The sequence below is a fragment of the Helianthus annuus genome, chromosome 9 (assembly GCF_002127325.2).
Source record: "Helianthus annuus cultivar XRQ/B chromosome 9, HanXRQr2.0-SUNRISE, whole genome shotgun sequence".
In the NCBI taxonomy this organism is placed as follows: domain Eukaryota; kingdom Viridiplantae; phylum Streptophyta; class Magnoliopsida; order Asterales; family Asteraceae; genus Helianthus; species Helianthus annuus.
This window is the reverse complement of record NC_035441.2, coordinates 73542461-73559576: the sequence shown is the minus strand read 5'-3', so window position 1 is coordinate 73559576 and position 17116 is coordinate 73542461. Positions and strand designations below refer to the sequence as shown.

At 36.1% G+C, this 17116-nt stretch overlaps 1 protein-coding gene across 2 annotated transcripts; it reads right to left on the bottom strand.

Moving 5' to 3' along the window:
- Nucleotides 1–1435: 1435 nt before the first annotated feature.
- On the bottom strand, nt 1436–9294 carry LOC110899924 (LMBR1 domain-containing protein 2 homolog A). 2 transcript variants are annotated; one of them, XM_022146817.2, is made up of 14 exons: nt 8944–9294; nt 6226–6302; nt 5932–6090; nt 5595–5808; nt 5406–5492; nt 5192–5331; nt 4953–5033; nt 4354–4418; nt 4060–4235; nt 3325–3455; nt 3136–3223; nt 2824–3043; nt 2638–2744; nt 1436–2008 (listed from the first exon to the last, which is right to left on the bottom strand). In XM_022146817.2, the coding sequence occupies exons 1-14, from the start codon at nt 9109–9111 to the stop codon at nt 1625–1627; spliced, it is 2097 nt and encodes a 698-aa protein (XP_022002509.1). In that variant the 5' UTR covers nt 9112–9294; the 3' UTR covers nt 1436–1624. The 2 variants fall into 2 exon arrangements, with proteins under 2 accessions (XP_022002509.1, XP_022002510.1); XM_022146818.2 differs by lacking the exon at nt 2638–2744.
- Nucleotides 9295–17116: the final 7822 nt, after the last annotated feature.

The following is a 17116-nucleotide window of genomic DNA, read 5'->3' as shown; positions in this document are numbered from 1 at the left end:
CGAACGCGTTCACGAACACCTTATCGAACGTTCACGAACACAATCGAACGAACGAGACCTCTGTTCATGTTCGTTCATTTAACTAATCGAACGAAATTTCTTGTTCATGTTCGTTCGTTTATTAAACTAACGAACATAAACGAACTTCCCGCCGAACGGTTCACGAACTGTTCGCTGAATGTTCGGTTCGTTTACAGCCCTACACATAGTAGACGAAACATGAATAGGAGATAATGGGTATGTTTGGCAAAAGTAGCTGGTGGCTGAAAGCTGGTAGCAGTAGCTTTTTAGATATATTTAGGTGTTTGACAAAGTAGTTGGAGCTTTTAATAAAATGTATAAAATGACCAAAATGGACATAACTAAAAAAAACATAATACTAAACATGTCAACATATGTTTCTTTCGGTTTATTTATTATTATTATTTTGGTTTTACATAACTACTAACGATAAAAGAAAGTTTATTATTTATTTTAGGAGTAAATTGCCATTTTAGTCCCTGAGGTTTGGTTTAAATTGTCATTTTAGTCTAAATAGTTTTTTTCTCCTCTAGGTCCTGACTTTTCCATTTTCTTGTCAATTTGATCATATTGGCTAACTCAGTCTAAAAATCTGGTTATAACCAGGGCTATTTTTGACATAACTATTGTGTAAGGATAACCATGGGTAGTTTACAACATAATTTATAAACCTCATAATAATTTAATGCCAAAAATATCCCTGATTATAACCTGATTTTTAGACAAAATGAGGAAATGTGATCAAAATGGCAAGAAAAAGAAAAAGTCAGAGAACCGAGGAGAAAAAAACTATTTAGACTATGGCAATTTAAACAAAAACTCAGAGACTAAAATAGCAATTTACTCTTATTTTGGTCTTAAATAGTTACTAACGATAAAAAAACACAAGTCTAAGATATATACATTTTTTTATAGTTTTTAAGAAAAAAAATATCAATATTAACCATTTAAGATGGCTATTTTGGAATATATTTTAGAATTAATAATAAAGGATTACAGATAATATATTAAAAATACTAAATTAAAGATAACTAAGAATTTGATTTTTCGTGATCTTTAGAAAAAAAATTAAAAAACTGATGCATTAAAAAATTTATTATCTTTAAAGGTTAAAAAAGTTATTTTACACTAAAATCTTGTAGCTTTTTCTAAACGCTACTAGTAGGAGCGTTCAACCAAAAACTTCAAGCTCCTAACCTAAAAGTTTCAAGGTCCTTCAACCAAGCAAGACTTTTTTAAGAGTAGGAACTTTTTCTTAAAAGCTAGAAGCTCCTAAAAGCTCCATGCCAAACATACCATCGTACAATGAGTTAAACATAATATAAAGATTGAGAATGGTTTGCATCCAATTCAATAACTCCTTTATAATAACTACTTTTGATTTAACAAACTCAATTCAAGCTTGACCTAAGTATTAAAATCCCAAAAAAAACACTATACTATAATGACAATGAATGTTAGTTACATAATGAGCCAGAGTTATGCTCACATAAACATAACTCATCTAAACCATGGGTGCATTTCCCATCTATGCTGTAAGTATACATGAATAATTGTCATTTGCTTTCTTCATCCTATACAACAAAATTTATACTCACTTGTCTCACCTACCATGTCTACTGGGGCCCACTGCATACCTGTCAAGATCGTCATCGTCGTTTCGTGGAGTTTTTGTTATTCTGGCAAAGATTTCATCTAAAGACTCGGATGAATCTCGATGTTGAGGTTCTTGTGAATCTTGAGACTGGCGCAAAGGCATGAATCTTTTGGCCGCCATATTAGATTTAAAGTTTTGGAGATTGGTCTTCATAGACATCCAGGTTGAGGTTATCCTAGACTGTTGTTCATTTCTCATAATGGGATCGGTATCTGCAGTCATATTTATGTCTGAACCGGGCCGAGTTACGGTCTGGCCCGTTCTCAATGGTTTGTATTTGTTGGTAGTGCCATCTTCAATTGAAAGAGTTTGTTTTGAATCCGCAGCAATCTATACCAAAACATTAATGGCTTAGATTAGTCACGCACGCACACACAGAGAGAGAGAGAGAGGTGTGTTCTTGCCAGACCCCATTTTATGTCTGAGAACACCACATTATACACTTGAAATTGGTCTTTTTAGCATACAAGTTTTCTTATACAGTTCTGGTAGTTTCTCTCCCGCTATAAAAAAAGAGTAAAGTAGTTTGCAGTTTGTAACGCATTTAGTTCCCAACTTTTTCCAAAAGTACACAGATGGTCCCTGTGGTTTGCACTTTGTAACGCATTTAGTCCCCAGCCAACAAATCTAAAGGTTTTAGCATGTCCAAGTTAGGGACTAAATGCGTTACAAAGTGCAACCACAGGGGCCATCTGTGTACTTTTGGAAAGCTATGGACTAAATCCAAAATTTTGGTAAAGCACAGGGACCATCCGTGTACCTTACTCTATAAACTGTCTTGTATATCACATTCAAAGAAGTAGGTACAAATGCACTCTACTAATCTCTGATTCGTTCTGAAACGAACGCCCCTATATATACATACACACACGCTAATTGATCACTTCACGTGTTCTTTCGAATATTCTATTAAACTGGCCGTAACAGAATTAACAATGATATTGTTGGAAATCACTTACCATACTATTGCTTCCGGATTCTATATCAGTAGCCGTGTCATTAAAATATCTTGCTAGGGGAATCACAAATTCACCAACCTTATGTCCTCTAGAAATGGAAGACCGTTCTATGGACCAAAAAAATTATATATGAAGGAATTACAATTATTTATAAACAAAGTCATCAGAGCAAGTAGCAGCGTTTACCTTTCTGCAAAATCATCAATCCTGATGGATCAAATCCGTCAAGATCATCGGCTTCATCTTCATTTCCCAGCTTGAATATCTTCCAGTTTCCAAAATAACTCATAACTCGGTCAAAAAAATTGCTTGCCACCATTATGGTATATACAACCATTATAAGTGGATAGATCCTGTTAAAGTTTTGCCCAAAAAAGGGGACTGCATCATCAATTTTCCCCATTCTCTGTAAGTATGTTATTAACGTTTATTAGCCAAATAAACTTTCATTAAAATTAAATTATAGAAAGAAAATTAGATTAGGGATAAAGGCCTGACCCGTTCAAAGACAGTAGTGGCATCAGCTGGAAGATGAATAAGATTCAAGAAGTTATACGAGACTGGAGGTGCATATCGCGCCACCTGACTGAAAAGATTTTAATATCAATATATTATCTACATCACTGTTGCAAATATAACGAAGTAAATACGATTTGTTAAAGAGTATCGAACACTAAAAACACTTACGAGCATATCATCAAAAGGCTGACTGAACTTGTTTGACTTGGCGTAAGTGAGTAGAAAGTCAACCTTCCAATTTTAAATAATGAATAGTAAGTGCAAACACACATGTACATCAGGGGAATGAAACTTATAACCTGAAAATAGACGTGAAAGAATAATATAAGGCTCATAAGAGAAGTTGCATTTAAAACAAGCCAAAAATAAAATTACCGGTTTAAGTTTTGTTATAGGGAGATAGAAATATAATTTACTAAAGAGTAAAATGTCATTTCCGTCCCTAAGGTTTGACCAGTTTTGCGACTTTCGTCCAATGGTTTGTTTTTCCGCATTTGGATCCAAAAGGTTTGAAATCTTGTCATTTTCATCCGCGGCTTGTTAACTCCATCCATTTTTTCCTGTTAAGTCAGGAGGTATTTCCGTCTTTTTTGTTAACTTAAAAGGCAATTCAGTTTTTTTCACTACAATGTAAAAAAAACCAAATACCCCTGAAAAAGACCGAATTACCCTTTAAGTTAACAAAAAAGACAGAAATACCCCTAACTTAATGGATAAAAATAGATGGAAGTAAAAGAACCAGATGAAAGTGGCAAGATTTCGAACCTTTTGGATCCAGATGTGGAAAAACAAACCTTTGGATGAAAGTCACAAACCTGTCTAAACCTCAGGGACGAAAATGGCATTTTACTCTTTACTATACTTCAATTATTTAAAACTATCAAAAGAAAAGAAAGAAATTACCTGCACAAGCACTTCATTAGTTTGAACAGCATTAATCAAAATAGAAAAAAGAGAAAAGTCAACTCCACGAGGAAGTATAGTGGCTTCTGCTAGAAGAATTGCGGCAGTCAAGCAGCCCAATATGATGGCCGAAAGCTTTTTGAGTTGCTTCTTCATGATAGACCGCCATACCAGCTCTACAATATTAGTTTATTCATAAATTAAATAATAATAATAATAATAATAATAATAATAATAATAATAATAATCAAATAAATATAAATTATTATATGAGTTGATTGCTGAGAAAGTTACCAACTCTATCAAGATACAACCCCATCTTCCCTGGACGCTCAGGCCTGAGGCTTGAAATATATTTCCTGCAGGTTAAACAAAATAAATTAATAGAAACGTTTTCAAACCTGCAAAAGGATCATTTGATTTCCTGCAGGTTAAACAAAATACATTAATAGAAACGTTTTCAAACCTGCAAAAGGTTCATTTGAAAGTTCGGTCTATAACATAAACAAAGTTATCATCATAAACTTAATAAACTATCTAAGGAACTGCAAGCATCGGTTAAAGTGTCACATGACGATAATCTGTTGACTGATAAATTCAAAATCAGTGACGGATCAAGGATGAGTACCATGCAGTTACCATTTCAACAAAAAATCAATAGAAACAAATTCATTAATTTCCTTCAAGCACCTTGACTTTTTTAATCACAAATTACTTGTACATGATGCACACAAAAAAGGGTAGAATTATATAATATCAGATAAATTTTCCATAACGTCTCAAAATTTCTTTACTTCTCACATAATTCTAATCACTTTGTTCTACTACACTTCTACTTTAGATAAAGAAAAACTGAATGGAAAGAATAACAAGCCTGGAATAAGAGAGCAAACCATCCAGTAGCATCACGGTGTTCATAACTCTTTAGTGTGTCCTCGAGCTCTAGGGCTTCTATCACGAAACTCATGTATTCACTGATCAACAAGGTAAACAAATAAATAAATAAGCATGCAACTCCAAACATTCTTTGTGATAGTAAATGGTTGTCAAAGGATGGATGAAGTAACTCTAAACATCAATCAGGAAATCACATATTAGGAACTCACAGTGAACAAATGAGAACTCGGCTTACCTTTTACAACGGTAGTACTCGGCTTTAGCTATTCTAAGTTGGCGTCTTAGTGTTGCCATAGACTTCTCATCAGTGTCATAATCCATATCATTTTCCCCTAATCTTCCTCCTTGGGGTTTGAAAGAAGGGTCTTCACTAAGCTAGATTTTAAATATTAGAATCAATGCATCTTGTGGCTCCAAAACCAAATAGGACGAAAAAATATATATGTTACCATATTCATCAACATTTTATCAATAATATCCATGTAGGGTCTCAAGGGATCGCGCTTTGACATTTGCTTTGATGTTGCTTGAGCAACCTGATACAATAACAGAATTTTATAGATATAACTACTTTAATTGTAACATGTGGTGTGTCAGTGTGCTATTTAAAAAAAGCCTAATAAACAAATGAAACTTACAACAATAGCATTTGACAAGTTTTGATGAGCATCGTCAAGTTTTAGAGCAGCCCTAGCCACTTTATGGGAAAGAACTTTTTGGCGAGTAATATAGTCGGCATTAATCCAAACGCCCTTCGGAATTTCACTTAAACCAAACCCAAGAAGAAACGCACCGGTCACGAGTCCAAATGTATTTGAACAAGCCATCGCAAATCCCATTATACCACCGCCCCTGTCAACAATTGAGATTTAAAAATAACAGTTGAACTTAAAATGTTTATATATCATTTAAGCATGCAAACAAGTATTTGCAACAAAAGACCATCAAATAGGTAAAGGGTATGAAGAAACAAACCAGTTATTGCGCATTGATATAAGCAGTATGAGTCCAATAAGTGCAACAGACCCAACGATTGCATAGAACAACAAATTCACATGTAAACTGGTCTTTAGTCTTTCAGTCACTGTGAAATCCCCAGCATCTTCAAAACCCTGAATGATAGGCACCACAGCCCTGCTTGGAAAAAAAACTTGTTCAATATATATTATAAGGATATGATGCAATGAAAGAATATAATAAAGCAGCAGATTATGAAGTATAAGTAAAATGGTTCAAAAGTAACATATATAAACGTAAAAAAAAGTGTACCAAGTAAGTAAAAATGTACTCCAATATGACCAGCTCCAAAAGAAAGAAACACCTCTCATGTCCTGATCACTCATAGCCTGCACATGAGAAGAAAAATATAACTTCTTAATATAACTATTGGAGGTTGGATAGGACTTTGTGAGAAATTCATGTCAAATGCACACATATTGATTAATTTATTGGATTTGGGAGCTCATGATTAAACATGGAACATTACTAAACTATGACCAGATGGTCTACATATTCCCTACTTCATGAAATCATCTTGCAGCCCAATAGTTAAAAACTCAAATCATAGCAACCTCAATGAAATCCATAACCATATGAACTGCATTGAGAATACAGTAAGATTCAAACAAGGTGTCATTCACAGCAATAGTCATCTATAAAGCATCATGCCAAATGAACATTAAAACACCGGCAAATTGGATTTTAATAATCCAAACTATCATCCATTGCCCAATGATAATCCATACTAACAACGTGACCAATGAAACTTCAAGCTTTCACTTTCATTGCCGAGCACAATCCCACTAACGAAAATTTGTCCCTACTCCCTAATGAACTGACTGATTTTTATCCCAGTCATAATGTTGTAAATTTGTTTTCAAACGACATAAATGAAACTTTAGGGCAGATTGAGTTACTTCACTCTTAAGAGTACAATCGCCTTAGCAACGAAAGTATCGGGCACATTGTCGGTATAGATTATAATCAGACAATGCATCAAAGTTTGGAATATTAAATTCCAACTTTCCTTAATACACTAGCCTAAGCTGATTTAAAGACTAACAACTTGCACAAACTGTGTACCAGTGCCCAACATTATCACATCATAACCACTAAATGGCACAATGTTTATCTAAAATTTACATAAAACATCCAGATCAATTTTAGATACAACAAGAACTAGAGTTAACATAAACAAATTGTAATCAGATTAATTTCTCATCAAATCAATCACAACGATTTCATATAACCACCAACTAGGGTTCCACTTCCCCAATCCAGCCAAACTCCTAACCAAACATCAAAACCACCATTCATTCCAACAATCCGGAATCCACAATGCGTGAGATAAACAACAACTTACAGCCCAAATTGTTACATGATCAGTATCGACTATCATCAACCAATAGATCATAGCTTAGATCATCAACATCCAAATAACCTAATTACACTAACCTAATCCGATCTCAATCGCTAACAATTTACAAACTGTGTACCAGTCCCCAACATTCTCACATCATATCCACTAATATAAACCATGGTTGTAAACTATGTTGTCAAAAGCGCAAAAAGCGCGCGCCAAGGCGTCCGGGCGCAGCGAGGCGCACCTATAGCTCCTGGTGGTAGCCTAGGCGGAAAAATGGGCTTTTTTTTTTTGAAAAAACGTTGCTGAGACGCCAAAAAGCGCGCGCCTAGGCGCAAAAACGGTGTGCTGAGGCGCAACATAAGCAGAAAACAAAAGGTAACGCACAAAAAAAAGAAACCGAGCGCGTGCAAAAACCGCCTAATGCGGGGCCCGGGTTTTCGGAGCTGCATTGCACGAGTTCAACCAAATTCCAGCTCAGAAACTCATTTTTGCACCCCGCCCTGCGCACGGGTAGGACTTGTGGTAAAACATGTCATAAAGCTACAATGGAGTAGTAAAGGCTTTACCTTACAAACAACCACTCACTTTGTTCCCACACCAATGTGGGACAGTATTTACCACCTTTTGAGACTTTTATTCACACACCCAAAACTTACAACATATAAGTCCTAAACTTTTGCTACTAACTATTAGCTACATGATCTTAAATGGCATATATAACAGTTTTTTTTAATTTTATATGTGGAATCTTATTTATTTTCAAAGCATAACATATTTTTTATATTTTTTTCTCTATGTGCGCTTTTCTTAAAAAAGCCCACGCTTTTTTTGCGCCTTGCGCCTAGGCTCCGGGCGAGGCCGATGCGCCTCGCTTGTGCCTTGCGTCTTTGACAACATAGGTTGTAAAAATCCCGACTAGACGCCGATTAATTGCCGACTAATCCCCGATTAACCTCAATTAATCACAATTAATCCCGATTAATTCCAATTAATTCCGATTAATCGCTAGTCCCCATCCCACCGCCCGACTAACGACTAGCGATTACTACAACACTGATATAAACACAATAGTATCCAAACATAATCTACACACAAACGCAACCAACTAAACATCACAATTAGGGTTCCACTTCCCCAATCCAACAAACCTGATCTACATACAAATGCAACCAACAAAACATCACAATTAGGGTTCCACTTCCCCAATCCAACCAAACATCAAAACCACCATTCATTCCAACAAACCGCAATCCACGGTCGACGATTACACAAATTCATGAAATGAACAACACCTCAGAGCCCAAACAGTTATATTGTGAGTATTGACTATCATCAACCAATAAGTCATAGTTCAGATCATTAAAATCCAATTAACATTATTACACTAACCTAATCTGATCTCAATCACTAACAATTTCACATCATAACCACTAATGTAAACACAATAGCAGCCAAACACAATCTACAAACATATGCATCCAACAAAACATCACAATTAGGGTTCCAATTTCCATCAAAACAACAACTAGCTTTTTGATCAACATTTTCCACCAATTAGGGTTCCAAACATCAAGATCACCAACAACAGATCAACAAACTAACAAGATGAAGAAGAAACTTACAGCCCAAATGTCAGCAGGAACGAGGATAATGAAGGATAGAGAGAAAAACCAGGTGTAACCGACGGTGAAGAGGACGTAACGAGGTATATCAGGTCCGGCGAAGTATCGTAACGTGAGCATCACCATCCCCATGGTTAAAGGTAACGAGATCAGGTAGAATACCCACATGATTGATGATTGTGTGTGTTAATGGTGGATTAGGGTTTGGTGTCAGAGATATGGAGAAGAAGATGAAGATCGATTGGGTGGAGCGTCGTCAAGAGGCAGGCCCTGTCACGTCGGTGGCTTCTTTGTTAATGTTCCAGCACCTACCTTTGTTGAAGAAATGCGTGTTAATATGCACCAAGTCATAAGTCACAACAATGTACAACATGATATTAAAATGTCAGAGCATTCACATTCTATCCATCAAAATATCGAGGGGGAGTTTTTATATTATAAATGGTATAAAAAGTGGTTATGAGTAGAGAAGAGAGAAAATGTTACTGTTCATCTGTATATTTGAGGGGACATTGTTCACCCACTATAATTTTTTTAATATATATTGAAAGTGGTTCTGAGTGAAGGAGAGAGAAAAATGTAATGATAATATTATTTAATTGAAAATGAGAGAGAAAAAGTATTTGTTTTTATTGAAAATATATTGATATAGGAGTTATTTTTTAGTGGAATGTATGTATAATTTGATGGATTTGATGTGAATGCTCTAACTAGGTATTAGGGTAAATTACTTTTTGAGTCTCTGTGTTTTATGGGTTTTAACCACTTGAGTCCAAAAGCAAAAAGTTTAACGACCTGAGTCCCTATAAGCATTTTCTTTAACCATTTGAGTCTAAATTTCTAACACTGTTAAAATTTGTTGATTAAGTATTATTAAATGACCAAAATACCCTTATATTTAAAAATAAAAAAAAAACTCTCTATCTTTCACTTTCTTCATCCTTCATATCTATGTCTTTCTTTGTTTCTTCAGAAGACGACGATTAAAATCCATCATTGAGCTTGATTTTCATGATAAATAATGGGCGATACATTTTGCAGAAAACAAAGGGGACAGGAGAAATGAGAACCTTGATGGGCGGTCCATGGGTCAGGAAACGATCCTCAGATCTAAGGAACTACCACACGAATTACAAGCGAGAGACGTGGATGAAGTTGTTGCAGTTGTTTCCTTTTCTTCTTACAAGCGAGAGAACCTTGATGGGCGATCCATGGGTCAAGAGCTTTAATTCAATGTTTGGTGAGATTCACAAATCACAAACCACTTGGGTGGTGAGTGATGAGCAGCTTCAGTCGGAATTGAGGGTGTCGATATCAGCGATAGTTATACCGGCGTATAGGTCATTTATGAGGAGCTTCAGTCAGGTGTTTACTCCAGGAGGCAAATGGAAAAGTATATTAAGTATCAACCGGAAGATATAGAGAATTGTATTGAGGAGCTGTTTGATGGGAATGCAGCTCAGCTAAGCAAGAAAAGATAATTAATGATGAATCAAGATTCAAGAACCACTACCGGCGGACGTCTCGCATCGCCTCCGCCACTCGCCGTCGTTTTATGGGTTTAAATCATCGTCGTCGTTCATCTTCACCGTCGAATTAACAATCCCTACGGTCACCTTCTCGGATCATCTCTGTTCCGACTCTACTCTCTCTGAATCTCTCTCTTAACTGTTTCTCTCTCTAGGAAGAAGAAAAGGAAAGAAGAAGTGGAACAGAGAGAAAGTAAGAAAGACTGGAGATATGAACGGTGAAGAAAGAAAGAGAAAAGAGATTTTTTATTTTTTAAATTTAAGGGTATTTTGGTCATTTAACAATACTTAACCAAAAAATTCTAACAGTGTTAGAAATTTGGACTCAAATGGTTAAAGAAAATGCTTATAGGGACTCCGGTCGTTAAACATTTTGCTTTTGGACTCAAGTGGTTAAAACCCATAAAACACAGGGACTCAAAAAGTAATTTACCCTAGGTATTATTAGGGGGTTGGGGCTCCCCGTGATTCCCCAAATATCACTCGTCAATCCACGTTATACACCGCCGCCACCATCAAAGTTCACACGTGAAATACATAACTCGTGGCCACCATGATGCGTTGAAGATTTCTCCTGATTCTTTCTCCTTCACTCCTCCTTCCTTCTCTTCTTCACATGTGGTGAGTGATGGGTACCCCTAGTAAAATTCATCATTAATGATGGAATCAAACTCAATCAGGGCCGGCTCAACCATTTTGGTGGCCCAAGACGAAGTAAAAGCTTGTGGCCTTCCCCCCCCCCCCCAAAAAAAAAAAGACAATTATAAATCTATCAAAGATTCAGAAAATTAGGCAACTAGTAAATTAGGTTTCATCAACATCAGCATGTATAAACTCCTCAATATTTATAGGTTTTACGAATTTGATTAAAGAACCCTTTAGTGATTCTATTCCAGCTTCTCGTTTTTGTTTCTTTTGCCTTTTAGAATGGTCGGATTCATGTTTACGATATCTATTAGACATTATAAATCTATCAAAGATTCAGAAAATTAGGCAACTAGTAAATTAGGGATAATATCACAAACTAGCAAATATATCACAAACTTCAATTAGGCTACTAGGAAATTAAGGCTAATATCACAAACTGAGTTCGATTCAACTGGGAAATTAGGGCCAATATCACAAACTTCAATTAGGCAACCAGGAAATTTAACCAGAATTCGATTTATTCATACCTTCAACAGACGATCCTAAGTTCTGAGTTTCTGATTCGACTGTTTCTGAGTTTCTGATTATGAGTTTCTGAGTTTGACTGTTTCTTAGTTTGTTCGATTGTTTCTGAATCAATTGAACTGAAGATGAGCGGAATCAATTAGTTGATGATACTTTGTTTGTCGCAACCCCCGACCCCTACCCATGGAGCGGGCGGCCGCGAGGACAGTATCAGTGGTATCGGTGTTTATTAATTTGGCAGCGGAAAATACATCAGGGCCGTAGTTAGGTAACAGTTCATCAGAGTAAAACACCACACTTTTATAAATAATAAATAAATGAAAAACCAAAGTTTTCACTACAAATATGTTTATAGGGATAAATCCCAATTTATTGAAATAAAACTTCTTTCTTGTTTAGGTAACTTTTATAGCCACTCTTCCAAGCCTTCAGTGCTCTCCAGCTGACTTCTATTTGGCTTTCACATTTTGTTACCTGAAACGCGTTTAAAACGTTTTATCAGCAAGAAATACTGGCGAGTGCATCCCAGTTTAATCAAAACAATTTTTTATCACTTTACAGTATTAAGGGCATCCGCAATTACATTTGTTTATATCTACCAAATTACCACCCACGGTATTGTCAATCCTGACTTGTGGTCATGCTACTACTCACAGTGTAGTAACAATTAATGTATACAAAACCCCAACATACCGACAGTAATTGTAGAATCACAAATACTCAATCACTATTAAATGTAATTTAAAACAATCGAGGTTTTGTAAAAACAGTTTACAAAAGGTGAATGTACTCACATTGCTATTTTAGATACTACTACTGCTTTCTGATGACTTCCTGGTTATAATCTATTTAAAATAACAATGCACACGTGTTAGTAAGATAACCCAATTTACATTAGCTATACCATCCCCCCGAGACAGAACTCCAACGACTAAGTCAGGCAGAGCCTTGACATGCGTTACGGAGCTCTAGATCAATCGGGCAGAGTAACTAATACGTAACCGGGGGTTATAATACTTACAACGAGGCAGAGCTTCGCTTTTTAGTGGGTATAATACCTGAGTATTATTTGCTTATTAGAGATTCGAGAGAGAGAAAGAAATTCTGAACGATTTGTGAACTGAAGCCAAAGGCCCCTATTTATAGTGCAGATCGGAGGGCGGCTCGCGGCCCGCGACCCCCATCCCTTCACCTTACGCGGCCCGCGAGAGTAGTAGGCTAGGCTCTAGCCTTGGCTAATCAGCTCCTAGACTCAGCACGCACAGGGCCACGTGGCAGCACGAGGGCTCGCCTTGTGCCACCTTGTCGCGGCCCGCGACAGCCTGGGGTTGCCTGGGTCGCGCCCCGCGAGAACTCAATAAATTTTGTTTTATTTGATTTTTATTAATATAAAGGTATTTCGGGCTTGTTTTTCGTATACGGGTGTATTTTAACGTATAGGGGTGTTTTAAGGATTCTGGGAGAGTTGTTATATTGTTCAACTGAAGATGAGCGGAATCAATTACTTTGTTCGACTCTAACCTGGTTCAATCTCGAATCTCCATATGATATAAAGAAGATGAGCAAAAATCAATTAACTACCGTTGAAGAAGATGATGCAGCGTCTGTTTGTCTTCCCGGTATGCCGTTGCCAGTTGCCGCCCTAATTTATAACACGCCTTTACCTATGCAGCGACCTTCATGACCTTTCAATTTTCATCTCTAATCGCAGACAAGCACAAGCCCAATACATATAATATAATTTTTTTTAAATGGAGGCCCTATAGTTTTGGTGGCCCAAGACCCAAGCGTCATTTGACTTGGGCTTGGGCCAACCCTGAACTCAATGACGTGGCGAACAATGATTGGGTGTGGTGAGTGATTGAAAGTGGAGCACCCCTACCCCCTTATGTCAGCGCGTTACCGCGGGGACATGAAGTTAATTAAGTCAGTACTAGTTTGATTCATCACGATACCAACATGTGCTATAGCAAGCGAAAAAATAAGATCGTAACATAACTGAAACGATATCTGCACATGTTTGGTTTATTCGAGAAGATAAAAAGTAACTACTAAACACTTCCGATATTCACATGTTTTTCATTTATCTCAGGTTTTAATGTTAAGCTTCAATATTTATATAAAATTATAGGACAAAACCGAAACAAATATGACTTAATTGATTCTATACGTCAAAATATAACTTAGGGGGGTTCGTGTGATTTCGGTAACCCATGCGGGGAATGAGAATCACCGAGCGGTGATTCATCACCGGCAAAAAATCGGTGAGCGAGGACCTCCATTTTCGGTGTATAGTCACCGAACCAAACTTTTGACCGTTACCCCCTTCTTTTTTTACCGTTTGAGATTTTTTTTATTTAACCCACATTTTTTTATCATTTTTAACACACCACTCTTTCTAAAACATCTCTCTTTCTACACCCACAAACACCATGGATAAACAAAACAAAGGTGAACCCAAGAAAAAGGTTCCGCTAGCCGAGTATCGGACCCAAGAAAAAAGTTTTCGCAAACGAGAAAAGGTGATTCTAGAGGTCCGAGTGCACCGGTTCAAACCTCCTACGGATATTCACCAACCTCTCAACCTCCATTTTATTACCCCCAACCTTCTCAACCTCAATTTTATAGCACCCAGCCTCTTATTCCACCACAAATATTTTCACACCCAAGCTTTACAACCGATTTCGATGCATTTACATTTAGGAGCCCACCAATTCAATCACCAAGAGAGAATATCGAGCACCCGCTTCCTATCTACGATGATGACCAAGATGAAGAGATTGTCCCCGAAACACAACATTTGGATGTAGATAGTGGCGAGGACGAAGAAGAATATGAGGATGATGATATTGGTGAAGGAAGTGACACGAAACAAAAGGGAGTCAAGGCGGAGCGTCAAAGTTGGACAAAAAACCAAGAAGAGGCCTTAGCCAAGGCATGGGTGCATTGTTCTTTAAACAAGAAAAAAGGCAACCAACAAAAATCGGATAGTTTTTGGAAAAAAGTTCTCGCCCATTACAAACAAACGGTCGGCGGAAGTACTCGAACAGTTCATCAAGTACGTTCAAAACGGATCCCTATGTTGAGTAAGATAAACTTCTTTAACGGCCTTTGGCAACAAGTGGTAACAAATTTTTTTGAACATTTAATAAATATTTTCCATAACATTGTTTTTGTTTATTTTTTGTGACTTTATAATCGTTATATATAGGATCGTATTCGTGTTAGTGGGTGTGGCGACGTCAAGGTCATGAATAGGGCTTTAAAAGATTTCAAATCAAAATATCCGAGTGGTTTTCAACATATTGAGGCATGGGAGGTTGTTAGTAAACATGACAAATGGGCACCGATACCATTGTTGGGTGAAGATAGTGGAGGTTCAGGCCAAAAAAGAAAGTCGTCCGATTCGGATAACTACAATACAGGTACACCGGGAACTGAGTTCAATAGCGATATACCGGACATAAACGAAGACCCCTCACCAACAAGACAAAAAAAGAAAGAAAAGAGGCCCGCAACATCACCAACCGATAGCAAAACGGCTTTGACCGAGAAGCTCGCGCAATACACTCTTATCAAAGAAGAAAAAAAGCACGGGCGATAGAGTTGTCAAATATAAAAAGGAAACGCAAGGAAGACACCATAGCATTAGTGGCGGAACCACGCGAGGCGGTGAAACAACTTTTGTATGATCAGGATTTGGAGACATTTACTAAGCCACACGACCATGCTTCACCCGATATGTTTCCGTTTATTCTAGCGCGGAAACGAGATATCGCAAGAAAATATAATTGGCCATGGAACTTCTAAATTTTAGGTTTATTATTTTATGGTTTAATTTTCTAGTTTTAAGTATGTAATGTGTTTTTTTAATTAAAAGTACTTTTATTTAGTTTAATATATGTTTTATTTATTTATTCATAATTTATAATTTCTAGAAATCTATACAACCTAATAAAAGTCACAATTAGGGGACACATGTCCTCCATCTAGGGCCTCAAATCATTGTTTTCCCGCCAAAACTCTTCACATTCCATCATTCCCTATGGTGCATCGCTATGGACTATCCATATTCATAAAACGGGTCACAAATTCGTATCATATATAATGACATAACCCGGCTTTTCCTCTCGTATTCCTCACACAATCACAGAAACAAACAGCGATTAGGGTTTTCTCCCTACTTTTCCAATCAAACAATACAAGATCCAAGGTATATGTTCATCGAATAAAATTGTTTGTTTATTGTTGAATCTTGATCTTTATTTATTTGTTTCTGTTTGGTTATCATCGTTCCTTCGATTTCTAATTCGTATCACTCGAAATCTTCAATAACAAGGTACGATCCGGATTTGTTACTATTAACATGTAGATGTTCTTTTTCTTAAACATTATGTTGATTTTGTGATGTATATTGTCTCATTTGTATCCTTTCGTATCTAGGGTTTTATCATCTTCGAGCATATATCTTTCTGGCTAATCTAATGGCATCATTACCAAGGTATGAAATTAGTGTTTATCTAAATTGTTTTTATTGATATCCATCTATCATTCTAACATGTTTTATTGTATTTGTGTTTTTTGATTTTGATCTGTTTTGTGTCTAGGTTTTTTACGTCTTGGAGCACAAATCTTTGATTCTGTTCTAATGGCTTCATCACCAAAGTATAAGATCTAAGGTTTATATGTGTTGTTTGATTTCTTAAAGGTTTGCTTAGATTATATTTATTTCATTATCGAATACATAATATTATGTATAAGGAACAACAGTAATTAGTAAACATCTGTAATGATTTATGTATAAAATTCTATTTTTTTAAAATATGTGAATTTTATAAAGTATCATCTTCCGATTTTAATAATTTGTTCCATAGATTTCCTCTTCGTATGGTAAAAGTTTGTATCGGTTGATTCTTTTTTAGGGATTGTAAGTGTGTATCCATTGATTCTTTATTATGGTTTTAAAGATCTTTGTTATTTCAATAAATCTTAGTATGTTGTATATGGATTTTTTCAATGGAATCTTACTTCTGATCTTTATTCTTGTTTTTGATTCAGTGAGTTTATCTTCAATATGTTATATATTATTGATCTATTGTAATAGATATGATTGTTATCTCCCCCTTTAGTGAATGATTTTTCGTGTTAATGTTGTTTTTTTGCTTAAGGATTTGATATTGTGATTAATCATCGGATTATGATTGTTGTGTTTGTAATTTGTTGTTAGGCTAGATAAATTTGTGGAAATTTAGAATTGTTTGGTTGTTTTTTATTTCATTATGTTGTCGAATCTTTGCTCCACCTTTCTATTGTTTTGTTCGAAGATTGATTGAATATCATATGTATTCTTGGAGTTTAATGGTTTGATCCTTGATGTTTGACAATTGGATTTCGGATCATGATAACGGTTCGGTGCTATCCATCCGTTGGTTACAAAATTACTATTGTTAATTATTATTTCCTTATTTCAA

Excerpts from the sequence above, each read along its gene's own strand:
- LOC110899924 (XM_022146817.2), bottom strand. The coding sequence starts at position 9,111 with ATGTGGGTATTCTACCTGATCTCGTTACCTTTAACCATGGGGATGGTG. Across the intron at positions 5,332-5,405 it reads ATAAAATGTTGATGAATATG|CTTAGTGAAGACCCTTCTTT; the intron begins GTAACATATATA and ends TTTAAAATCTAG. Across the intron at positions 4,419-4,952 it reads CACCGTGATGCTACTGGATG|GAAATATATTTCAAGCCTCA; the intron begins GTTTGCTCTCTT and ends TTTAACCTGCAG.